General features: G+C 42.5%; 1 protein-coding gene across 1 annotated transcript in view; it reads right to left on the bottom strand.

The window, feature by feature from the left end:
- Window positions 1–26,498, bottom strand: part of CLNK (cytokine dependent hematopoietic cell linker) — a 119,497-nt gene that overhangs the window by 8,324 nt on the left and 84,675 nt on the right. The window contains exons 13-17 of the mRNA XM_045019662.1: window positions 25,498–25,516; window positions 24,250–24,319; window positions 14,364–14,404; window positions 9,971–10,104; window positions 5,914–5,991 (exon numbers count right to left, since the gene is read on the bottom strand). Coding sequence (XP_044875597.1) covers window positions 5,914–5,991; window positions 9,971–10,104; window positions 14,364–14,404; window positions 24,250–24,319; window positions 25,498–25,516 — 342 coding nt within the window. The remainder of the gene's footprint in view (window positions 1–5,913; window positions 5,992–9,970; window positions 10,105–14,363; window positions 14,405–24,249; window positions 24,320–25,497; window positions 25,517–26,498) is intronic.

Here is a 26,498-nt window from a genome sequence, read left to right as displayed (position 1 = left end):
TATGTTGCTAAGTAGATACCTGTAGTAAGTGTAGACATAGAATCATAGAATCTCAGGGTTGGAAGGGACCTCAGGAGGTCATCTAGTCCAACCCCCTGCTCAAAGCAGGACCAAACCCAACTAAATCATCCCAGCCAGGGCTTTGTCAAGCCTGACCTTAAAAACCTCTAAGGAAGGAGATTCCACTACCTCCCTAGGTAACCCATTCCAGTTCTTCACCACCCTACTAGTGAAAAAGTTTTTCCTAATATCCAACCTAAACCTCCCCCTCTGCAACTTGAGACCATTACTCCTTGTTCTGTCATCTTCTACCACTGAGAACAGTCTAGATCCATCCCCTTTGGAACCCCCTTTCAGGTAGTTGAAAGCAGCTATCAAATCCCCCCTCATTCTTCTCTTCTGCAGACTAAACAATCCCAGTTCCCTCAGCCTCTCCTCATAAGTCATGTGCTCCAGCCCCCTAATCATTTTTGTTGCCCTCCGCTGGACTCTCTCCAATTTATCCACATCCTTCTTGTAGTGTGGGGCTCAAAACTGGACACAGTACTCCAAATGAGGCCTCACCAGTGCTGAGTAGAGGGGAATGATCACATCCCTTGATCTGCTGGAAATGCCCCTACTTATACAACCCAAAATGCCATTAGCCTCCTTGGCAACAAGGGCACACTGTTGACTCATATTCAGCTTTTCGTCCACCGTAACCCCTAGGTCCTTTTCTGCAGAACTGCTGCCCAGCCATTCGGTCCCTAGTCTGTAGCAGTGCATGGGATACTTCCGTCATAAGTGCAGGACTCTGCACTTGTCCTTGTTGAACCTCATCATATTTCTTTTGGCCCAATCCTCTAATTTGTCTAGGTCCCTCTGTATCCTATCCCTACCCTCCAGCGTATCAACCACTCCTCCCAGTTTAGTGTCATCTGCAAACTTGCTAAGGGTGCAGTCCACACCATCCTCCAGATCGTTAATGAAGATATTGAATAAAACCGGCCCCAGCACCGACCCTTGGGGCACTCCACTTGATACCGGCTGCCAACTAGACATGGAACCATTGATCACTACCCGTTGAGCCCGACCATCTAGCCAGTTTTCTATCCACCTTACCATCCATTCATCCAGCCCATACTTCTTTAACTTGCTGGCAAGAATACTGTGGGAGACTGTATCAAAAGCTTTGCTAAAGTCCAGAAATAGTACATCCACTGCTTTCCCCTCATCCACAGAGCCGGTTATCTCGTCATAGAAGGCAATTAGGTTAGTCAGGCATGACTTGCCCTTGGTGAATCCATGCTGACTGTTCCTGATCACTTTCCCCTCCTTTAAGTGGTTCAGGATTGATTCCTTGAGGACCTGTTCCATGATTTTTCCAGGGACTGAGGTGAGACTGACTGGCCTGTAGTTCCCTGGATCTTCCTTCTTCCCTTTTTTAAAGATGGGCACTACATTAGCTTTTTTCCAGTCATCCGGGACCTCCCCCGATCACCATGATTTTTCAAAGATAATGGCCAATGGCTCTGCAATCTCATCGGACATCACACAAGTTGTTTCGAGACACTGTTTGCTTGATAAATTAAGCAAATAGCTTTAATAAGATACTTCAGGAATAGCTTAGTATCAGGCAAACTGCATAACAATTAGATGTACTAGGTATTCTGAACTTCATTTTTCCTAGTCAAGAAAAGTTACTAGTCTCTACGGGGCTGATCCTGCACCTATTGAAATCAACAGCCAAACTCTCCATGTCCTCGATGGTGCAAGATCAAATGTTTTTTCACTGGTAGTTAACCCGAGAAAGAAAAAACCTCATAGTGATAGGGTTTTTCAAGAGAGCTGTTTTATTATTGAAGGGGAAATACTTGCAAAATCCATTTCAATGTATCTTTACATTAATGGAAGTTTTCCTTCGCACTTACCATGAGACCATTAAAAGAGAAAACAGGACCCTCTTTTTGTAGTAGAGTCATAATGTCTTAGGATATGTCTATACTACCCATGATACAATACTGGCACTTTTCAGCACTAAAACGTTTGTCAGTTGGAGGTGTGTTTTTTCACACCCCTGAACGACAAAAGTTTTAGTGCTGAAAGTGGCAGTGTAGACACAGCCTTAGGATGAATATTGGGTGGGATTTTCACAGGTGGTTAAAGGAGTTAGGTGCTCAACTTCTACTGACTTTCCAGTGACAGAAAGGAGGGTGTGCCTGTCCCTCTCACAACAACAGAAGCAAGTACTCAACGCGGAATGATGTCCTTTTTATATTGAAGTCTGAAACACATCCACATAAATACAATCCACCAATGCTGCCACTCCTTGCTGAAGTTATCCCTCCCTCATACAGAGAAGTTTTGGTTGTGATCCAATTTTCAGTATTGGAAAGCCATCTTCTGGTGAGATCTCCCACAGTCAGGTTGTGACAAATAGCATGCTTTTGTTAGCTGCTTTTCCTTTATACCACTCGCCTATATGAAAAAAACAAAAGATCTCCCTCTTTTGCTTTCCAAATCATCCATTGTGAGAATGGCCAGTACAGTTTAGTGCTGTCAAATATGCCAAGTCAAGGGGCCTTCAGCTCTTGTGCGCTGCTTCATGCTGATTGAGAATTCTTTGGGGAAAAGTTGAGCCCTCTGGGAAACAGAATGTCTCCCACTTACCTTGGGTTAAAAATATTATGCATAAAATGGCCTGAAATAATATTTCAGATTCCTTCAGTCACCTATTTAACAGGAAACCTGTATGCAGTATTTAAATGATAAATGAGGCTGGTTTCAGGACAGTGTTCCCTCTAATTTTTCCCACGCGTGCAGAATAAATTTTGTTATGTTCACCAATAGGAAGGTGATGTGTGACACATCACCTTCCTATTGGTGAACATAACAAAATTCATGTGGTGGGGAGGGGGCTCAGGAGTGGGGCAGAGGGTTGGGCTGCAGGGGTATGAGGGGTCTGACTGGGGGTGTGGGCTCTGAAGTTGGGCTAGGGATGAGGGGCTCAGGGCTGGGGCAGAGGCTTGGGGTGTGGGCTCTGGATTGGGGACAGGCCAGAGATGAGGGGTTTGGGGTACAGGAGGGTGCTCTGGGGCTATGGTAGGGAGAGAGGACTTCCCTTAACTCTTGCTTCCTGCAGCAGCATCTGGGCTGGGCTGGGCTGGCTGGGTTGGGGGGAGAGGTGCCTCTCCCCACCACAGCAGCTCCAGGGCTGGGGCCGTGGGACAGAGGCCCTGGCTGTGGCAGGTCCCGGCTGGGGCTGGGTTTGGGCTGCCCCTGCCCAAGCTGTAACAGGTCCAGGGCTGGGTTGGGGCTGGGGGAGGAGCGCCCTTGCCACGGCAGATCCAGGCCGTGTGGGTTGCCTGAGTGCCTGCAAGATAACATATTTATTTAACAAGCAATAGCACAGTACTGATGCTGCTGCAATCTAGCCTTGTTGGAGAAAGAAGGTGGGTGAGAGAACTTTTACTGGACCAACTTCTGTTGGTGAGAGTCAAGCTTACACAGAGCTCTTCAGGTTTGGGAAACTAACTTTGAGTCACAACTAAATAAAAGGGGAACAGATTATTAAGCATAAGTAGTTAAAACATAATTCAATGGACTGTGTTGGCTGTGTTTGGACTTTTCTCTGAGACCTTTTCCGTTCTGTCCCCAATAAATGAGCTTGAATATGGGCTTGTCACTTATGTGTTTTTAAAATTGACATACAGCAAAATTACCCTGAGGTGATCAAGCTCAAATGCAGTGGGGTGATTATAGGGATTTACCACAACTCTGAAAGCACATAGTCTCTCTCTATAAAATTAACATAATGTGTGCGTATTACAAAAATTCGAAACTGTCCACAAGCTACAAAATATGTTAGTAAACAAAGCTGCAGCTGCAAACTTATCACACATTCCTTTTTAAAATTATTTCTTTATTTACTAACTACATGTTGTTTATAAGGCCGCTTGTGAATTCATGCTTTGTCCATTGTAAACCTCTTTTTCCTTACTTTTCCTTACTTCTGTTTTCTTTCTTGTTCATGCAAGGCCTACAGTTGTATTCTTGGTCTCCAGATCTGTCTGCTGGAGAATCTGTGACAGTCAACAGGAAATATGGCAATGAATAGTGTCTTGCAAGACCCTGGCAACTTTAAATGTCCTGTTGCTGGAGATTAACCCTGTAACTCCTTTCAGGAGTGTGTTTTGGGACACTAGATGAAAGATTATTTTTTTTGGCAACAATTGTAATTTTTTAAGAGTATTGCTCTATTTATTCTGAGAAAGACTGTCTTAATTATAGTACATCCATGTGCAGAGATGTGTGTCATGTAGTATTAGTGCCTTTGTCTTTTAGTTTTACAGCAATGATTTCAGTTCCTCCTTTTGGTTCCAGGTTATGATTAATTTAGTGTGTTTATTTTTTCACAGTCTGTCATGTTTTGGCTTGGTTAAAGAGAGGTTCTAGCAGTAGGAATCATGTAAGAGAGGATGGAGCTACATTTACTATTTGAGGAACCTTGCGTAACGTTGACCTTACCTTGCGTGTTTTAAGACTATGCAGGAGTGGGAGGAGAGCAACCAAGCTAATGACAGGGAACTCAATCCCAATAGCAAAGAATTTCACTAAAGGAATCATTACTGTTCACTCTTGGGATTAGGTCCTGTATAACAGGATGGTCTGTCCTTTTATGGGTGAGGGAGGATAGGGAGCAGACAGCACTGTTCTAGCAACGAGCTTGGAAGGCAGGTACTGGGAATCATCCAACCCAGCTGGGCAGCATCAAGGGACTGGGTCTGATGACTTCCAGCTAAGGAATATAAATGAGGGCCTGAGCTCCATGTGGGAGCATGGGACCAGAAGAGGTCTGAGAGAAGACTCCTGGAATTGCAGCTGGGGACAGCAAGGTGAACCTACACGGGCTGAGTGGACGTTCTGATCAAAAAGTTGCTGAAGCCCAGTAGGCTTTGGGGCTGGTTTGAGACTGGTTTTGGTTTTGTTATTTATGTTGTCATTCCATGTTTCCTTTTGTCGAACAATGAACAGAGCTCCGAGACGAGGACTGTGAACAGATCTGAGCACTGCTGATTGTCTTTTCTATGCTGGTGATTGAGTCCATCAGCTTACATCCCCTTTCTTAGCTTCTCTCCCCTCCCTTTCCACATTGCCACTTCTAATTCTTGGTCCTTAGTCTGTCAAAACATGTCAGAAGTGCCTCCTCTGAGAAGCAACCAATAGTCAGGAGCCTCATATGTGATGCAAATTAACTACGGCCATCCCTCAAAATTGGGGCCCTACCTGACCAGGGCCCATAAGTAGAGCCTTGTGAATCTGCGGATATCCATGGATGCATGTTTGCAGACCGTGGATGGATTCAAATCCAAGTTTTGTATGTATACAGGGCTCTACCCATAAAGCTTGCCCCAATAGCAGCACACTTTTAGTACTGTTATATTTAAAGGAAAATGTTGGATTGTCTAGAAATAAATAATGTTGCTAAAATGAGCATATTTAATCCAGGGAAAAATATGTCAGTGTAGTATGGTATTATTCTTTCCTTAGTCCTGATCCAGCAAAGCATTTAAGCTCATTAATATACTACAAAACTGCAAGATGTGTGTGTATTTTTATGAGTATCCCTATATTAAAAATCCCATAAAAATAGGCCCAATGCAGCCCTGAGGAACAGTGTAACTCCCTTTAATATTCCCTGGGATGTAAAAAAACAAAGAATTTGGCCATATATGTTTGTTTGACTGATAGTGTGTAAATTACAGCTTCTGAAAAAATATAATTAACAGCTGTACAATGAAATTCAGAAGTTATTTAAAAAAGAATGTTTCCAACCCCGTTCATATACACTGTACCAAACTAGAATGCTACATAGTAAAACCTTATTTTTCTCCAAGAGTTAAACCCATTGCTTTAAAGATTAGTGATACTCACGATGTTCTCCTGCAACAAAGCCTCTTCTGCTTTCTGACGATCAAATTCTCCGCTATACCAGTCATATTTATTTAAATCCTAAAATTTGAGATATTATACATAGTACAGTTTGCAGAAACAAGAGCCAATGAAAATATACTGAATAGATACAGTTTGCATTTGAAGGAGAATTGTATTCATCACACGAGTTGTGGCCAAAATAATTACCTAGTAGTATAGTTACATTAAGGGAAACCTTTTTTTTAAAAATTCTGTGCTTAAAATTAGGCATAATAAATCTGTAATTGGCCTGATTTTTAGAGGTACTAATTGTGACACTTGTGCCAAAGACCCCCTATCTCAATTAAACACTGACAAATATATAGCTGGAATCAGTCTGGCTCACCTGCGTGTTAGTATTGTTAAAATGAGTAGTAGAATTATAAGACTGTGTTTAGACAATTGAATGCTTGTGAGTTGCTGTGTGAATTAATTTCACTTATAACATCTGTAGCCCATACTATAACGGAATATTTGAGTGGTTGTATTGTGAACCTCTGTGACTGTGTAAATCACCAGGCAGGAGAAAGACCTAGTGTGAAGAGCTGATCTTCAACAAAAGGTGTTATATCCTGCCCAACAGGATCCATCGACACTTGACGGACTATTGTGAACTGTTAATGAGGACAAAGGACTTTGTTGCTGTGCCTCCCTGCCCCATGAAGATGAATCATGCAAATGGTTTCCTCCCATCAACTGAGGGCAGGGGCTGCATGAGCGCGTGCTTGGGGCGGCAAGCCGCAGGGGGCGCTCTGCCAGCGCCGCGAGGATGGCAGGCAGTCTGCCCTCCGCAGGCAAGCTGCCGAAGGCAGCCTGCCTGCTGTGTTTGCGGCGGCAAAATGCCTAGAGCCGCCCCTGACTGAGGGCATGGCTACACTTGCAGATGTAGAGCGCTGTGAGTTAAACCTGCCTTCGTAGAGTGCAGTAGGGAAAGTGCTGCAGTCTGTCCACACTGACAGCTTCAAGCGCACTGGTGTGGCCGCATTTCCGGCACTTGCAGCGGCATTGGGAGCGGTGCATTATGGGCAGCTATCCCAGCGTGCAAGTGACTGCAACATGCTTTTCAAATGGGGGGGATGTGGAGTGTGGGGTGTGTGTTGTGTGTATGTGTGGGGAGAGTGGGTTTTTGGGGTGCTGAGAGTGTGTCAGCATGCTGTCTTGTAAGTTCCTCCCCCGCCTCTCTCTCACTCACTCAAAGCAAACAGTAAATGTTTGCTTTTTCTCCGAGCTGATAAGCAGCCGGCTTCTCCGAAACAGAGCTTTGAAAAGGCATTTCCGCATTCCTGCAGCCGATTTCACAATGACAAGAGTGGCCACTTGACTTAAGGGGATTATGGGACATTTCTGGAGGCTGATCACAACGCAGTACTTCGTTCACACTGGCGCTGCGGAGTACCAGCAGCACTGTAGCTGCGGAGATAGAGCGCTCTACATGCCTTGCCAGTGTGGATGGGGAGTGAGCTAGGGCGCCCAGGGCTGCTTTATTGTGCTGTAACTCGCAAGTGTAGCCAAGGCCTGAGTTTTGCACCTCAGAACACAAGAGAGAAGGGGGATAAAAACCCCTAAGAAGAAGAAGAAGGAACTGTTTCTCTGTGCTACTTGGACTCTGGGGGGGCAAGGTTTTCTAGGCATAAGCAAGAGATCTCCAGCATCTTAGCCTGGGTTAGCCTTAAAGGACATATAGAGCTGTGGCTCCCAACTGGGCATCCGCAGCCCCTCAACAGATTTCAGAGGATCTGCCAAATGGGTCCACTTGGAATCGAAGCCTGAGCCCCACTGCCCAAGGCCAAAGTTGAAGCCCTAGCCCTGCCAGGTTTACACTGAGTAAGTAAAACAAAAATAATATTCAGTTTTTTTTTTAATTTTTGTACTTATCTTATCCTTTTGTTTTTTATATTCTATATATGTCTGTTTACCTGTATAACTATCTATCAATTTAATACAACTTTTAATCTACTGGATATGCAGAAAATCAGTTGTTGTGGCACAGGAGGGCCATCGAGTTTTTATAGCATGTTGTCTGGGGCCTCAGAAAGAAAAAGGTTGAGAACCCCTGAAATAGTTTGCTTATTATAGAACCTTCCATTACCTATGGAAACTTAGATATACAATCAGGGCCGGCTCCAGGTTTTTTGCCACCCCAAGCAAAAAAAAACCAGCAAAAAACAGAGTGTTGCCCCTTGAAAAGAGCCTCCCCAAGCTTGGAATGCTGGTGCCTAGAGCTGGCCCTGTATACAATGAGTTACAGTCTTATTTTTACCTGCTTTAATATTGCAAATTACGCTTGTTTCCTTCTCCTATTTAATTAATTTTTATACAGTTTATTATAGGATTGGCTACAAGCATTGTCTGTGGTACGAGATCTAAGTTGCAACTGGCCTGGGGTAAGTGACTCATTCTTGGGACTGGGAATTGTGACATGATCAGGTTAAATATGACCATGTAGATCATTGTTGCTACCACTGTTTTATAATTGCAACAAATCTTGTACAAAGTGTGGCATGTAAGATGTCCATGGAAAAGTTACGATTTCCTGAATATGATTATGCCATTTGTATGCATGTATTATTTTTGTATCTAAAGTAATGAATATGAACTAGATACCTGTATTTCAAATGTGTTTGCTTCTGGGTAACACCAACAAGATATTTAGCTAGCACATTGTGAAGGAACTATTCAAGTTGAATGGCCCATCAAAGAACACTTCACTCACAATAGACCACGGAAGTTGCCTATCTACACTTAATGGACTTTCCTGAGAACGTTCTAATTAGAGTATGGCTAATGGCTTCTGCTATGACTAAGTGAAGCATGCCTGGACATGTGACTTGCCCATGTGACTCCAAACTCCATCTTGTCACCTGTAATTTTCCACAAACTAGAACAATGGGTTTCCCTTCATTTGGCAGAAGCTATAACAGGCCCTGGAAACATCTCCATTTTTTGCCTCTTTCCTGCTCTGCTCTCTGGATTATGAACTTATACTAATGGGAGCATTATAAGCAAGGGACTGAAGACCTTCCAATGATTTGGAAGCAACCAGAGACTTGACTTAAGCCAGCAGTTTATTCTGTCACTGCTACAAGCCTGATACAAGAACCTTGCATTTATTGTATGTATTTGATTCCTTTAACCATTTTTAACTCTCACCTTTCTTTCTTTTTATAAATAAATCTTTAGATATTAGATCCTAAAGGATTGGCAACAGCCTGATTATTGGGTAAGATCTAAATTATATGTTGACCTGGGTATGTGGCTGGTCCTTTGGGATCAGAAGCACCCTTTGGTTGATGAAATTGGTTTCAAATAACCACTCATCATTAAGTCTGTTTGGTTTTGGTGGTGATACAAGGACTGGAATACCTAAGGAGACTGCTTTTCTGACTTCTTGTTAGCCAGCGTGGTGAAATAGAAGTTTACTTTTGTTGCTGGTCTGGTATATCTTATGGATGAATAACCACCAGTTTTGAGGTGTCTGCTCTATTTCTCAACAGTTTGTCCTGAATTTGGTATTCTCAGTTGTAATCCATGGAGACACGATGACAGGAGTAACCTGAATATTACTGTGATTCTTGGTGTAAGCCATCTGTTACAAAGGTATGCTCACCTGTGTGGCAAGATAGATTTGAGTACGTGAAGGGACTCTCTGTGACTCCATATTTAGGCTATTATAACACCTGAGGAGTTTATACTTTGATTATTGATTGGTGAAATCTAAGTACAGAATTCACAACCAATTTGCAGTTTGTTCCCTGATTCTTAACAGTCTGCCCTAAGGTTGGTATTCATGCTCATGAGTCACTGCAAGCAGCATTACACTAAGCACCCACCATTTCCAGGCCACTTAAGTGCCTAGATAGAGTTAATATACAACTATTGTAGCTATGTCAGTGTGTACGCATACAGAATATACAGTGTTAAAATTTTTTGCTGTGTGTTTGTACAGCAACCAGCAACTTCTACAACTACATCTGTTTGGTAAGAAATTGACTCTTTAATGTATCAGAGGGTTGTTTACCTTTTCACCAGGCTTCATAAGATGCGGTGTTGGCAGGTTTACATATATACCTTGTGATCTACATTCAGAAGGCTTGTGCTTTCCTGGAGATGGTGACCTCTCAATTGAACAGTTTTGTATGTTTAATCTGGATCCTGTAAACATAAATTAATGGGAGAAAAACCATGTTGTTCTGTACTTCAACCATCATGTAATTTTGCCAGCATATGTGCCTTATTGAAAATACCTTAGTGTAGTGTTTATTTTTTGAAAATGCAGTTTTGTGATAACATTTAAAAATAAAGGGACCTGATTCTGATCTGGGTGATACGGCTATAACTCCACTGATTTCAGAATCAGGCACAATTGCATTTTCCAAAGATTCCTTTTTACTTCACTCAAGGTTCATGCACAATGAAAGTCACTTGCAAATATTAAATATGTACTACTTATCTACAACATAATTTCTAAGGGCCCCATGGTCAAAACAGTGCTTTAGCAGAAAATATTTATGGCTGTCTATGTGCTATAAGGGTAACAAACCTTTTCTCACATTTTATACTGCTTGATTTCCATGGATCTATGTAGCCTTAGCAATGCTTGGTCTGGGGTACATTAGAGCCATTCACAATCCCACCATTTGCGGATACCACTTCTGTCCACCCATCCACAGGAATCTCTAAATGTTCAGGATCTCTGCTGCTCTACTTAATATGGGTCTTCCCAATGAAGTCTATGAGCTTTGGCTCAGGCCCTGTAGTCTGAGTTCAGAGAAGTGACATCTGCTACTTGCCGCACAGCTGGAAGGTATGAAAAGCTGTCATACATTTCTAATTTTCGCTAATCAGACAACAGTTAATGTACAGATAATATTGGAATAAAACTGGATTATTGTAACAATGTTTAAAAGCATATCATGAGCATGTCACTTATGTAACAGAATATTTTGTTTTGAAAAATGCCATGTGGAAAGGGGTACAATAAATGATTATAAGACAGGAAAAGAAAAATGTGATTATCTACCTCTTCCATCTTTTCTTTCTGGGGTCTATCACGTGGGCCTGCTCTGTTTACCCAAGCTGTATTTCATTATATTTTATCTATCTTTCTTGCACTATCAGTTTATTACTGTTCTGACCATATTGCATGCTGGAATAATGAAGACTCCCAATCTTGAAAACAAGTTATATGACAGAAAAGTAATAGTTTTCATGTGTTTAAAATTAATGCATCTTTTGTGCAGGTATGTACCACATTCTGGCTTCTAACAGTATAAAATTTATTTTTAAAGACATGAAACAATGCCTATTGAAATCAGTCGGAAGTCTCCTATTGTCTACGCTGAGCATTGGATCAGTTCCTAAATGAAGTCTGTGAGCCAAATGTTTAAAAGGTCTGGAACCAGGCCTATAATTTTGTGTCTGCAATCAATTGTGTGTGTCAAATTGTGGCTATGTCTATATATCCAGTTTGCAGCTGCAAATTAGGTCACTAGATACCAAAGCTCTGTCATTTGCGTCCACAGTTGATTGTAGATACAGAAGTAGTTGCTGCTTTCTGGGATGGGGGAAGGCAGCACTTGTAAGCAAGATTTCATATGCTCTACTTTAAATTTATTGTTGTGCGGAACTGAGTGCAGCAGCCTGGAAATTCTGTTGCAGTCTTGGGTAATTTTTTTTTAAGTGCAGATTTTTATTGATTTAAATATAATAATTAGAGCTGCTATTAAAAAATTTTTTGAAAATTTTTAGTTTAATTTTTTTATTTCCCCACAAGAAAAGTTTGGTTTTTGACCCCAAAATGCCTCCTAAAATCCTTGAAAAAAGTTCACTTTTTTTATTAACACCCAGAAAACTTCAACCAAAATGACATTTTCCATAGGAGTTTGCTGCCTAACCTACTTAGTTAGGTGCTTTTGAAAATCCCACTAAGGTCCAGATTTTTAAAGGTATTCAGGCACCTAGAGAAATCAATGAGAGTTAGTCATTCGGGAGTTTTTGAAAATCCCCTTTAGATGCCTGTCTACATCTTTAGATATGTAAATACCTTTGAAAACTTGGCCATTAGGTCTGTTGAAAATGGGATTTAGGAGCCTAAGTCACTTAGCACTTCTGAAAATTTGACTGCAGGTCTAATAAAAATACATGAAATCATTGATTTTTTTCCTGGAGATGTTTATTTTTATAGTAACTTTATCTTATGCAGCCCCTAAATTCAGTGTGACTCAGATTTTTGTGCTGGCTGGCAGTACATCAGTGCATTTGCAAAAGCAGTCAAGGGAGAAGATAAAGGTTTTGGTAACTGGGTAGAGATAAGCTGGAGCATTTACCACCAGGCCCACTTCCTGCAAAACACAAGAACTGACTGAGCCCTACCCTGCTTAACTTGAGAAATCTGATAACAAAAGCTTGTTTGCCTGGTGCAATATTAATGCAATAAAAAGCTCTGCTAATTTGTTTTTTTTATTAATTTTTTTTATTAAAGCCACTTCATTCTTATTTATAAGTAATCTATCTTCTGGTTCTTATATGTTAACCCAAAGACTGTTCATACATCAACTTGTACATGTAGAAGCAATACAAGGAGCTATTCCCTTTAGCAGGTGTTTGTGCCTGAAAGACATCTTGTCTACATTCAGCTAATTACAAACTGATAGTAAAGTCTTCTGCTTAGACAGTAGGGGGTCCATTCTTTTATAACCAACCCTGGAAAGTAGGTGATAGAATGTGAGCAGGGTTATCGTTATCTAGCTACCTAATTAGATAAATCTATGGCTCTGATCGCCATAATATCTGACTGCTTTTCTAAGGTTGAAAGAAAGAGAGAGATTTTGTTCTTTCTTCCTTGCCTGTGCTAAGTTTGGTTAGTAGAGGGCGTTTTGTTTTGTTTTTTTAGTGTGTGTGGTATTATGGGAACATTACTGTAAACAACAATGTGTACTAACCAATAATTAGGGGTGAGCCAAATAAAATTTTGGGGTCACATAAAAATTGGTCTTCATTTTACCAACACAGATTATCCAGGGGTGATAGTGAACAGCACGTTTGACATGTCTGCAGTGTGATTTGGCAGTAAAAAGGCCAGTGCTGCTTTTAGCAGCATATGAAGAAACTTCGTTTTCTGATTGGAGAGATGAATATTTCTCTCTGTGTGACTCTGAGGAGACTGCTCGTGAATGATGCATTCACTGCTGGTAATCAGAACCAGAAAGATGCAGACAAAATGAATAGAACTGAACAATGCTGTCAGTTACTGGGCCAGCCACACATTAGACCACTCTTTATCCCTCTTGTGTGTACCCCTCAGTCCACCCACTTAGACTGGATTGCTGGTCCGCCTTGTTCCCCAGCCATGTTAGCTGAACAACGCAGTTCGGGCTCCAGTTCCAGCAGCTGACACTCCAGGCCAGGATTCAGCAGCAGCTGAGCAACTTACTCAACCCCGCATGAGTTTGCAAGCTTGTCCCCCTTTGGGCAGGGGTGGGTGGATGGGTGTAAACAGTGTGTTCCCCTCCTGACCGGGGGTGGGGGATTGGGGGTAAAAACATCACGTCCCCCTCCCGGTGAGGGGTGAAAGCTGCACAGACCCCAGCACTGCTCCTGCTCTGTCTCTGGCTGCCTTGGGCTGGCTGCCCCAGTGTTTTGCTGTGAGTGGCTGCCCCGTGTGGGGAGCAGGCAGTCCAGATGTGCCTATCTTTAAGATGCAATACAGGCACAGTACAGTACTTGCTTTTTAAATCTCTGTTGATGCCTGATTGTTTACTTCCAGTTTCACATGGTATCCGGTTGACCGGTCAGTCCGTAACTCTGGTGTTTGTATCTTGGCGGTTCTACGTATTTCCCCCTGCCTACACCTTAATCTTTCCTTACAAGCATCTGTAAGTTCCCCTCAACCCAGCTAACCCCCCTCTGTGGCTGGGAGAAGCAGACTGTACTGCTTTCATCACACTCCCTGTCCTTGTGTGTTGCCTTGTATGACTGTCATCTCTCATTGACGCTCCCTGGGGTGCCTGAGTTATCTTATCCACACTTTCTCCTTTTTGTAGGCCCAGAGCCGTGTAATGGTTTAGCATCTCCTTTGTCCTGAGCTTAGCCTGGGAAAGAGTAAGCTTTTTTTAACCTGGATAGAGCCACGTAGGGGACATTCCCAAATAAACAGCTTCCTTAGTGTTTCACCAAGGACTTGGATCTATGTCACTGTTTTACTTTAACAACCCTTTTTGATCTAACCCCATAGCAAGTAACTCATCATAAACAAACACACAGGCACATATTGTATTAATGAAAAATAATACAACTTTCTAGTAGCTATTTTCTAGTTCATCATAGAAATATTTGCACATATATTTGTGACACTAGGACTTAGCCATTCCTGTTTTACAGGGTTTTTTTGTATGGAATCTTAGGATTCTTACCTGAGCCTTGAAAACTTTTACTACTCCGCATACAAGGAGGGCTAGGAGAAAGTAGTAAATAATGTTAAGTGCGTGCAAATACTCAATCTGTTACTGATTGTGATATTGCATATACACAAAGACAAACATATGGAAAGTTTAAATGCCATTGAATTCCATCAGGGATGAATTTGTATCAAAACAATCTGTTAAACATTAAGAATGAAGACAAGGAAAGTGTGAGATGAATGTAGCATGAAAAAATTTCTAAGTTTGAGCTCTAATGACTACGAAGGGAAATAGCGTTAAAGGTTGGTGTATAGGAACCACAGTCCTAGAATCATAGGACTGAAAGGGACCTCAGTAGGTCATCTAGTCCAGTCCCCTGCATGCAAGGCAGAACTATGTAATAACTAGACCATTCCTGATGGGTTTGTCTAACCTATTCATAAAAACCTTTTATGAGGGAGACTCCCTAGGCAATTTATTCCAGTGCCTAACTACCCTGAGAGTTAGAAAGTTTTTCTGAATGACCAACCTAAACCTCCCTTGCTGCAATTTAAGCCCATTGCATCTTGTCCTATCCCCTGAGGTTAACTAGAACAATTTTCACCCTCCTCCTTGCAACAACCTTTGTATTTGAAAACTGTTTTGCCTCCCCTCAATCTTTTCTTCTCTAGACTAAACAAAACCAATATTTTCAATCTTCCCTCATAGGTCATGTTTTCTAGACTTTAATCATTTTTGTTGCTCTCTTCTGCTCTTTCTCCAATTTGTCCACATCTTTTCTGAAATGTGGCTCCCAAACCTGGACACAATATTTCAGATGAGGCCTTATCAACATGGAGTAGAGCAAAAGAATTACTTCTTGTGTCTTGCTTACAACACTCCTGATACATCCCAGAATTATGTTAACTTTTTTGGTAACAGTTTTACACTGTGGACTCGTATTTAATTTTTGATCCACTATAACCCTCAGGCCTCTTTCTGTAGTACTCCTCCCTACGCAGTCATTTCCCATTTTGTGTGTGTGCAATTGATTGTTCCTTCCTAAGTGGAGTACTTTGCATGTGTCCGTATTAATTTCATCCTATTTAGTTCAGACCATTTCCCAAGTTTGTCCAGATCATTTTGAATTTTAATCCTCTCCTCCGAAGCACGAGCAACCCCTCCCAGCTTGGTATCATCCACAAACTTTCTAAGTCCTGGTCTACATTACGAGCTTAGGTCAAATTTAGCAGCATTAGATCGATTTAACCCTGCACCCGTCCACACGACGAAGCCATTTTTGTCGACTTAAAGGGCTCTTAAAATTGATTTCTGTAGTCCTCTCTGACGAGGGGATTAGTGCTGAAATTGACATCGCCAAGTCGAATTTGGGGTAGTGTGGACACAATTTGACGGTATTAGCATCTGGGAGCTATCCCAGAGTGCTCCATTGTGACCGTTCTGGACAGCACTTTCAACTCCGATGAACTAGCCAGGTACACAGCAAAAGCCCTGGGAACTTTTGAATTTCATTTCCTGTTTGGCCAGCATGGTGAGCTCATCAGCACAGGTGACCATGCAGTCCCAGAATCACAAAAGAGCTCCAGCATGGACTGAACAGGAGGTACTGGATCTGATTGCTGTTTGGGGAGATGAATCCGTGCTATCAGAACTCTGTTCCAAAAGACGAAATGCCAAAATATTTGAAAAAATCTCCAAGGGCGTGATGGACAGAGGCTACAACAGGGACCTGCAGCAGTGCCGCATGAAAATTAAGACGCTCAGGCAAGACTACCAAAAAAACAAAGAGGCAAATGGCTGCTCTGGGTCAGAGCCCCAGACATGCCGCTTCTATGATGAGCTGAATGCAATTCTAGGCAGGGCCCTCACCACTACCCCACCCCTGTCCGTGGACACCTGCAAGGAGGAGTCTTGTGCAACAGGGATGAGGATTTTGGGGACAAGGAAGATGAGGAGGTGGAGGAGGATAGCGCACAGCATGCAAGCAGAGAAACCATTCTCCCCAACAGCCAGGAACTGTTTATCACCCTGGAACCAATATCCTCCCAACCCTCCCAAGGCAGGCTCATGGACCATGAAGCCGGAGAAGGCACCTCTGGTGAGTGTACCTTTGTAAATATAATGCATGGTTTAAAAGCAAACACGTTTAATGATTAATTTGCCCTGAAGACTTGGGATGCATTTGTGGCCAGTACAGCTCTCCTTTTAAATGGCCAACCCAATGGGTGCTTGGTATGGGAAAGGTGAGCGCTGCTGTTTGAAACCATTCCCACATGTTATGAAGGTTGAAAAAGCTGAACTTACTATGGCTGCCTGCAAGCCAAATTCTGTTGCCTGGCCCTGCATGTGTGATCTCTCACCAAATCAGTAGGCCCGCAATATAAGAGGCAAAATGCGACCTTGTACCGAAAGCACACGTGCTCTGTAATGTTAACAGCTTGGTTCACCGTGGAAGAGTGTACCCGTTGTTCTCTAAAATGTCTTTTTTAAATACTACACTCCCTTTTTTTCCTCCCGCAGCTGCAAATGTTTCAACGCTCCCCCTATCATCTCCGTCCCAGAGGCTAGCACAGAAAGGAAGGTGAAAAAAAAGCACTCACGATGAAATGTTATCTGAGCTCGTGCAGTCCTCCCACACTGAAAGAGCTCAGCAGAATGTGTGGAGGCAAACAATGTCAGAGTCCAGGAAAGCAGAAAATGAAGGTGAGGACAGGAGGAACGAATGAGATGAGAGGTGGCAGGAGCAAGATGAGAGATGGCAGCAGTGTGATGAGAGGGAGGCAGGATGCAATGCTGAGGCTACTGGGGGATCAAACTGATATGCTCTTGCATCTGGTGGAGCTGCAGGAAAGGCAGCAGGAGCACAGACTGCCACTGCAGCCCCTGTGTAACTGCCCGCCCTCCTCCCCAAGTTCCATAGCCTCTTCACCCAGACACCCAACATTGTGGGGGGAGGGGGAGCTCCGGGCACCCAACCACTCCACCCCAGAGGACTGCCCAAGCAACAGAAGGCTGGCATTCAATAAGTTTTGAAGTGCAGTGTGGCCTTGTACTTCCCTCCTCCCCTCATCCACCACCCCACCCGGTGCTTCCCTCCTCCCCCAACCCTGCCAGGCTACCTTAGCAGTTATCCCCCTAGTTGTGTGATGGATTAATAAAGAATGCATGATTTTGAAACAATAATGACTTTGTCTCTGCAAGCAGTGATCGAAGGAGGGAGGGCGGTTAGCTTATAGGGAAGTAGAGTGAATCAAGGGGGCGGGTTTTCATCAAGGAGAAGCAAACAGAACTGTCACACCGTAGCCAGGTCAGTCATGAAACTGGTTTTCAAAGCTTCTCTGATGCGTACCATGCCCTCCTGTGCTCTTCTAATTGCCCTGGTGTCTGGCTGCGCGTAATCAGTGGCCAGACGATATGCTTCAACCTCCCACCCGACCAGAAATGTCTCCCCCTTACTCTCACAGAGACTGTGGAGTGCACAGCAAGCAGTAATAACAATGGGAATATTTGTTTCGCTGAGGTCTATCCGAGTCAGTAAACTGCACCAGTGAGCTTTTAAATGTCCAAATGCACATTCTACCACCATTCTGCACTTGCTCAGCCTATAGTTGAACTGCTCCTTACTACTGTCCAGGCTGCCTGTGTATGGCTTCATGAGCCATGGCATTAAGGAGTAGGCTGGGTCCCCAAGGATAACTATAGGCATTTCAACATCTCCAACAGTTATTTTCTGGTCTGGGAAGTAAGTCCCTTCCTGCAGCTGTTCAAACAGACCAGAGTTCCTGAAGATGCGAGTGTCATGTACCTTTCCCGGTCATCCCACGTTGATGTCGGTGAAACATCCTTTGTGATCCATCAGTGCTTGCAGCACCATTGAAAAGTACCCCTTGCAGTTTATGTACTGGCTGCCAAGGTGATCCGGTCCCAAGATAGGAATATGTGTTCCGTCTATCGCCCCACCACAGTTAGGGAATCCCACCGCAGCAAAGCCATCTACTACCTGCACATTTCCCAGAGTCACTACCCTTGATAGCAGCAGCTCAGTGATTGCGTTGGCTACTTGGATCACAGCAGCCCCCACTGTAGATTTACTCCAAATTGATTTCTGACTGACCAGTAGCTGTCTGTCATTGCAAGCTTCCACAGGGGTATCGCCACTCGCTTCTCAACTGTGAGGGCTGCTCTCATCTTGGTATTCTTGTGCTTCAGGGCAGAGGAAAGCAAGTCAGAAAGTTCCATGACAGTGCCCTTACGCATGCAAAAGTTTGGCAGCCACTGGGAATATTCCCAGACCCGCAACACTATGCGGTCCCAACAGTCTGTGCTTGTTTCCCGGGCTCAGAATCGGCGTTCCACGGCATGAACCTGCCCCATTACCACCATGATGTCCAAATTGCCAGGGCCCATGCTTTGAGAGAAGTCTGTGTCCATGTCCTCATCACTATTGTGATTGCGCTGTCGTCACCTCCTCACCTGCTTTTGCAGGTTCTGGTTCTGCACATACTGCAGGATAATGCGTGAGGTGTTTCAATGCTCACAACAGTAGTGGTGAGCTGAGTGGGCTCCATGCTTGCTGTGGTATGGCGTCTGCAGGAGAGCAGAGTTGCAGCGGAAGCGGTGGATGACAACGGTTAACGCTGCGCACGTTTCCTGAGGAAGAACATACGTTCCTGGTAGCCCATGACAGACAACATGGAGAAAATCCCTATCGAGACATGAGCGGGAGAGCAGAGTTGCTGCGGAAGTGGTGGATGATGACAGGATGCCACGAGAAGAGATATTTATAAAGAATGACGAGAGGACCTACGAGGTCGATTCATGGCACCAGGAGAGAAGAGTTGCAGCAGAAGCAGTGGTTGGATGACAATGGTTAGCAGTCCTACTGCACCGTCTGCTGAAAGCAGTATGTCATCTCTACGGAAAAAAGGCACGAAACGATTGTCTGCCTTTGCTTTCACGGAGGGAGGGGCGACTGATGACATGTACCCAAAACTACCTGCAACAATGTTTTTGCCCCATCAGGCATTGGAAGCTCAAGCCAGAATTCCAATGGGCAGTGGAGACTGCGGGAACTGTGGGATAACTACCCACAGTGCAATGCTCCGAAAGTCAACGCTAGCCACGGTACTGTGGATGCACTCCGTTGATTTAATGGGGGGACACACACAGTCAACTGTATAAAATCGCTTCCAAAAAATCGACTTCTATAAATTCGACCTAATTTCGTAGTGTAGACATACCCTAAGTGTACTCTTCTCTGCCATTATTTAAATAATTTTTATCTAGATATTGAACAGAACCGGACCCAGACCAATCCCTGCCATTTTATATGCCCTTAATGCTTGACTGTAAATCATTGACGATTACTCTCTGGGAATGTTTTTCCAACCAGGTACGTACCCACCTTATATTAGCTCCATCTACATTATATTTCCCTAATTTGTTTATGAGCAGGTCATGTGAGACAGTATCAAAAGCCTTACTAAAATCAAGATATATCACATGTACTGCTTCCCCCCATCCACATGTCTTGTTACCCTGTCAAAGAAAGCTATTAGGTTGGTTTGACATGATTTGTTCTTGACAATGATTGTATGCTATATAGATATATTGGAAACAGAGACTGCTCACAAATAAATACCATGTATTAGAAAAGTGGAAGACTCATCGCTTCAGAATTTTTTATTGTGATGCATGCCTAAAAAGGGTTAAACATCCTGCAAAATAAACAACCCTCAAAAGATGTGTGGGGAGATAATGTTTTTGTGTATTTACATATATATGAGTTGGGTGGACAATGTAATCAACAGTCCCTGTCTATGCTGTATTCTGATAATTCAGAGATCAAAAGAACATCCTAGCATTTAAATAAATTGTGAACATGGGATATCTCTTTATTCATCTCTCTTTGAAATGTATAGCAAATAATCTGTGAATGGTGAAAGAACAAGCAAATTGCTTTGTTAATTCTATAGCTAAGTACCGGTGATGGAGCTCCTTCAAAGTCATCCTAATTGCCTTTTGTTCCCCGAGGAACTCCCAACTTGTCAAAGAGGACATGAAATTGTATAAAATATCCTTGGGTCCTGATTTTGTTATCTCAGATGTGCTTAGGCTTCATCAGGGGAAGTTTGAGTCTGAGGTCCCAGTTAGTATGCCCTGAATATGATATTTGGACATTGGACTATAACTTATGAACTATTTCTAAAAGAACTCTTTGCAATTACAAAGCTCCTCATCTCTGCTATGAATCTGAATCTTAAGAATTGAGCTCATGCCTGTATGTATATTGATCTTTTAACCATACTCTCTCTCTTGTTTTTTAATAAATTTTAATTTAGTTAATAAGAATTTGCTGTAGCATGTATTTGGATAAGATCTGAAACATTCATTAACCTGGGAGGTAATGTGTCCGATCCTTTGGGATTGGTAGAACCTTTTCTTTTATATGATGAAATAAGATTATCAGGAATCTTCATCATACTTGACTTAGGTACCTGGATGGAGGCCTGAGGCTGGAGCACTGAGGGAACTGTGTTGTTTGGACTTCTGAGTAACCAGTAAGGTAATAAAGAAGCTGTTTTATGCTGGCTTGGTAAATCTAAGTATTGGAATATCCACCAGCTTTTGTGGGATTGTTTGCCCCATTCTTTGCAGTTCACCCTAACTGAGTGATCATAGCTGGCCCCCATTGGGACCCCAGTCACAGTATGCTGTATAAATATATTAGAGACAGAGACTGCTCACAAGTAAATACCATGTATTAGAAAAGCAAAAGACTCATGGCTTCAGAATTTTTTTTTATTAAAAACAGATTGACTAAAGCAATAAAAACTATACTATAGGGAACAACTCTGCACTGTAATTGGTAGATAACAGGGCCTCATTCAAAGCCTGTTTAATGGTAATCTCTTTGGATCATGTCCTAAATTTGGTGGTAATATAGAATCATAGAAATGCCAGACTGGAAGGGACCTTGATAGGTGATCTAGTCCTATCACCTGCACTGAGGAAGGATTAAGTATTATCTAGACAAGTGGTTCTCAACCTATTTACCATTGTGGGTCGCATATGCAGCTCTCTCTGTTATGTGGACTGCATCCACACAATATATATACTACCTGTATGGGCCTCAGCTTTGTGCTGATTGGGCCGCAAGTGGTCTACGGGTTGAGAACCACTGATCTAGACCATCACTTACACATAGGTAACTTGTTCTGGTGCTTTAATTATCCTTACAGTTAGGGAGTTTTTCCCCACGTCTTGCCTAAATCTTCCTTGCTGCAATTTAAGCCCATTACTGCTTGTCCTGTCCTCAGCAGATAAGGAGAACAATTTATCACCCTCCTCTTTACAATTTTTTACATACTTGAAGACTGTTATCATGTACTCCTTCAGTCGTCTCTTCTCTAAAGAAATGCATATTTTCAATCTTTCCTCATAGGTCATGTTTTCTAGACCGTTAGTCATTTTTGGTGCTCTCTCTCTATATGTGATGGTTGGTTATCTCAGTTTGCAGGGGTTCATAAAACTTTTCCATCAGTTTTTGCTTCTTATGGATTCACATCCCCTGACTTTTGCTCTGAGTTTTAGGTTTGAATTATCTCAAATACAAAATGCAACTCAGTCAAGTTTCACTTGGATTCACACAGGTCACAAGGGTGACTCTGTATCAAGCAAAAGAAAGCCACAGCTTGATTTTTCAGAAATCATGTTAAGCTTGAATTTTTGGCAGGTAAAGTCACTGTGTCAAATTCAATCCTATTGTAAACAACCTCCGTGGCATCATTGAGGGAGGAATACCTCTGTAATACAGGGGAATGGACTCACATACCTCTGCATGATTGTATTTTAGGGAACCACCACATGTGTCTCTGAACAGGAACACTTCCTTAAACCAACATTTGTGCACTAGTCAAGGTTTCCCATGGGATTTTTGGCTTAAATGGTTTTACTCATTTGTATCCTGAATTTTAGCCATAAATCTCAAATAGTGCTATGGAAATCATATCCTAATGTGTATTGAGCTTGCTGTACATGCATAGGCATTGGAGGACAGAGGAGGTCACATGTGGCCACCCCCCCAGATTTCTGCCAGGATGGGAGTTGGGCTGAGCAGAGCTGAAGGGACATGTCCGGGAAAGGTACCAGCAGTGAGTGCTTCCACTGAGCCCCACTAAGTGGCATCCAGAGCAGGGAAGCGAGACTGGGCTGACAGCACAGCTCTTTGTCAGAGCGGGTGCAGGGAAGCCTGCTGAGTCCCATCCCTTCCTTGCTGCCAGGCAACCACACTTATCTGCTCGAGTACATATCTGGACTATCCTGGGGTGTGCAGAAGGGAGTTTGGGGAGTCAGTTGGAGCAGTGGGGGGTGGGAGGAAACAGGATCCAGGGGAGGCAGCAGGGGCCGGGGTGATGGTCACGGGTGAGTGGGGAGTCTAGGGAGGCGATAGGAGTGTGGGTGGGGAATCCAGGGAGGCAGTGAGGGGCCAGAGGGAATTGGGGGACTGGGGGAGGCAGCAGGGGCCAGGAGCGATGGGTGGGGGGGGGCAGGGGAAGCAGCAGGGACCAGGGTGCCATTCTTCTTAAGGGTGGTCCTGCAAGAGCTGGCCTTAAGGGTGGGCAACATGTGCAACCGCCCAGGGTGCCGTGGTCAGGGGGAAGACGTGGTCAAGACGGTGTTGCTGGAGGGTGCCTTGGCAGTCACCAGGAAGTTGATGGTGGTGATGGGTGGCCTGTCATGCCCCCACACTATCAGCAGTTACCAGTCACCTATGTGTATTCACTGCATGGAAGACTCCTTAGTTGAATAAAGCCTGGTCTTTGTTAGTATCTGTGAAATCTATGGGCTGGTTCCAATGCAATGGGAGTCTTTCTATCGACTTCATTTGGCATTGGATCAGGACCTGTATGTCTTTTGACATTCTTTAATTTGAAAGGACCTTGCCTGAATAATTACAAATTACAGGACCACTGGTTCCATAAACCAAGAATCTAGTCACAAACAATTAGGGGCTATGTTCTGCCACACTTACTCATACTTTGTAATACCTTCCTCCTCAAGTAGCTGAAAAGAAAAATAGGATCTGTTTTGTGAACCATTAAGAGTTGGGTCAGTACAAAATTCAAATACGGTATCTTTCAAAGGACAGAAGTTAAATGATTATATACTTCAAATTTCCCTACCCTGTCTTTTTATGTTTCAAAAATAATTGAGAAAGGGGGTGTGAGTGGTATTCAAAGAGAGGTTGAAAAGGCTTATGGAGGTTAGAATGAGGAAAAGAAAAATTATAACAGATCTATATAACAATGACTGGTCTAGAGAAGGCCAAAAAGATGTTTCTTATTATTAAAAAGAACAAGGGACCTCCCAATGAAAGGAACAGGGAACAAAATACAAAGAATATACAAGAAAATTTCTTCTTTATGTATCAGAGGGGTAGCAGTGTTAGTCTGGATCTGTAAAAGCAGCAAAGAGTCCTGTGGCACCTTATAGACTAACAGACGTTTTGGAGCATGAGCTTTCGTGGGTGAATACCCACTTCGTCGGATGCATCCAACGAAGTGGGTATTCACCCACGAAAGCTCATGCTCCAAAATGTCTGTTAGTCTATAAGGTGACACAGGACTCTTTATGTAGTATATTGAACTCACTGCCATAAGATATTATTGAAGCACAGAATGCACTAAGACTATAAATAGGAAGAGCATCTGCAGTTACAACAGCTTGAATGAAATTACAATGACCATCATGTGTCATGTTTCAGGGTGTAATTACTGAATGGTATTAGAAAGTAATCATGCCTCTGTGATATGGTAGTGCACAGTTTTCCAGGTGCAGAAGTTTTGATTTCTTCTGAAGCATCTAGTACAAGCTCATGTGATTCCTATATTCCTACCTGGATGCAGGATGATATTTTGCTTTTTGCTGTCTTGTTTGGAAAGCTAATTCCACTTCCCTGCTGATATCTGGAATTTCATAAATAAGAACATATTATTCCTTCTCACATGTAAATTGAACAGCACTAAATACAAATAAGAATGCACCTAATCACAATAATGAAAGGAAGGACATTAATCTATATTCATGCATACTACAAAGTGATTCAGTAAAAAAGCTAATGGGCCAAATTCATCCCTGACATAAATGGACTAAACTATTGTCATCAATGGGAATAATTTATTCCAGGGCTGAACGGCATATAGTTTACAAGGTAACATCATAAGCGTTCCTGATACCAAACATGGAATAGTGTAAAGGTACGTAATGCAGAATGCTCCCTAGAAGAATACAAAATATCCTTCTCTCCCTTTAACAGTTGGGTGGAATTAATGTTAACGGGACCAATGCTGTTGTCTGTTTAAGTCAATGAGAATTATGCCATTGACCTCAAAGGGAACAGAAACAGCCCCCCAAAAGGAACTCTGTCATATGGAGGTATAAACTGCAGGGAACGAACAATGTATCTTCTTGTTACTTTGAAGTATTTATGCTTTTCAGGTAGGAATTTCAAAGCCCCCTATATGAGAGGGGCACCCAAATCCATTAGAATTCAATACAAGTTGGGCACCTGGGGGCAACTCATATTTTAAAGGTATACTGGGGCCTAGAGAGACAGACCGTTAGTGTGATTATTAAAAACCTAACTCCCACTGAAATCAATGGAAATTAGCTGCCTAGTCACTTCTGTAAATCTCACTATGTGCCCATCTAAATCTCTTTGAAAATCTGGCCTGCGGCTCCCCTTCAGAAATCCAAGCCTTAAATTAGATTTGACATGGGAGATAAGTGTGATACTGTTGTTACACAGAAAGATTTTGTTAGTTCCATTTTAGAGTCCGTCTCCAGATAAGCTTTCCATCACTATGCAGGTATTCTAAGCCTCTCTCTTCTCAGTAGTTGTATTACATGAAGGCTGTAGTTTAATACTCTACTTTATGCATCCTCCACTATGAAATTTTGGCCATCACTCTCATTCTAAAAGAAGTAATGGGAATATAAGACCAGACCCTTGGCTGCTGTAGACCAGCACTGAACTCAAAAGATGACAGCAATTTTCACTATCTGAAGATTTGACCCAGAATATGTTGCTCTTACAATAAGAAGGAAAACACAGGGAATCTGCAATATACAGTTAAGTACTAACCTCTTCCTTTTCCATGTGCCTATATGGAATGATAAAATAGATAGTGAATATTGGAAGCTTTCAGTGACAATGATATACTATTTTTTATATTTGTTTGCTCCACATGCTTGTTACCACAGTACAGATGTGATTTGGCCCAAGTGAGGTATGCTAAATGTAATACTTGGTGAGTCAGATGCATGCCTGGTGCAACTACATTAGAGACACACCCACCATGAATTTGGTCCAATGATCCTTTATTCAGTGAAGTGATTGGGGAATTTTGCCATTTCTTGACTGTAAGCAAGATAAGGAGTAATATTTCAAATCATCCTCAGTGACCAGTGATCCAAAGTCCATTGAAATAACTGGGAGTCTTCCCATTGACTTCAATAGAGCTGAATTAGGCCCTTAGTATTAGTAACTATACAACTTGAATTTACCCTCTATATATGTCTTATGTGATGAACTGCATACTCATAGATTCATTGATTACACGGTCATAAAGGACAATTGTGATCATCTAGTCTGATCTCCTGCATAACAAAGGCCATAGAATTTCCCTGGATTCCTGTTTGAACTAGAGCAGATCTTAGAAAAATCGTGATTTAAAAATTGGCAGGATGGATGTATCCAAATATGGATATGAATGTATATATATAAAAATTACAGGTTTACTTTGATATAAACACAAGCTAAATTTTTATCTTAATTCCACCGCCATCACTGAACTTTGAATTTATATAGTGGTGTAACTAAAGCATAGTTTGTCCTGGTAATGATCTCACTGAAACAGTGGATCATATTCTGCTCACAGTAACAACATTACAACCTTTATGAAGTCAGTCATGTTGCACCTGTGTAATTGAGAGTAGCACTTAGCCAGGTGTTTCCATAATTAATCTTCCAGTAAATCAAGCACTGAAATAGAATGCCTATAAATAAAATTGGAGTTTTCTTTTGAGCCTACCTCACTGATAGCACAATTATCTCTCTGCAGTGGTATTATATTACATTCAAAA

Source organism: Mauremys mutica, chromosome 5 (assembly GCF_020497125.1).
Source record: "Mauremys mutica isolate MM-2020 ecotype Southern chromosome 5, ASM2049712v1, whole genome shotgun sequence".
Classification (NCBI taxonomy): domain Eukaryota; kingdom Metazoa; phylum Chordata; order Testudines; family Geoemydidae; genus Mauremys; species Mauremys mutica.
Note: the sequence above shows the minus strand (reverse complement) of the source record. Positions and strands in the feature narration are given on the sequence as shown.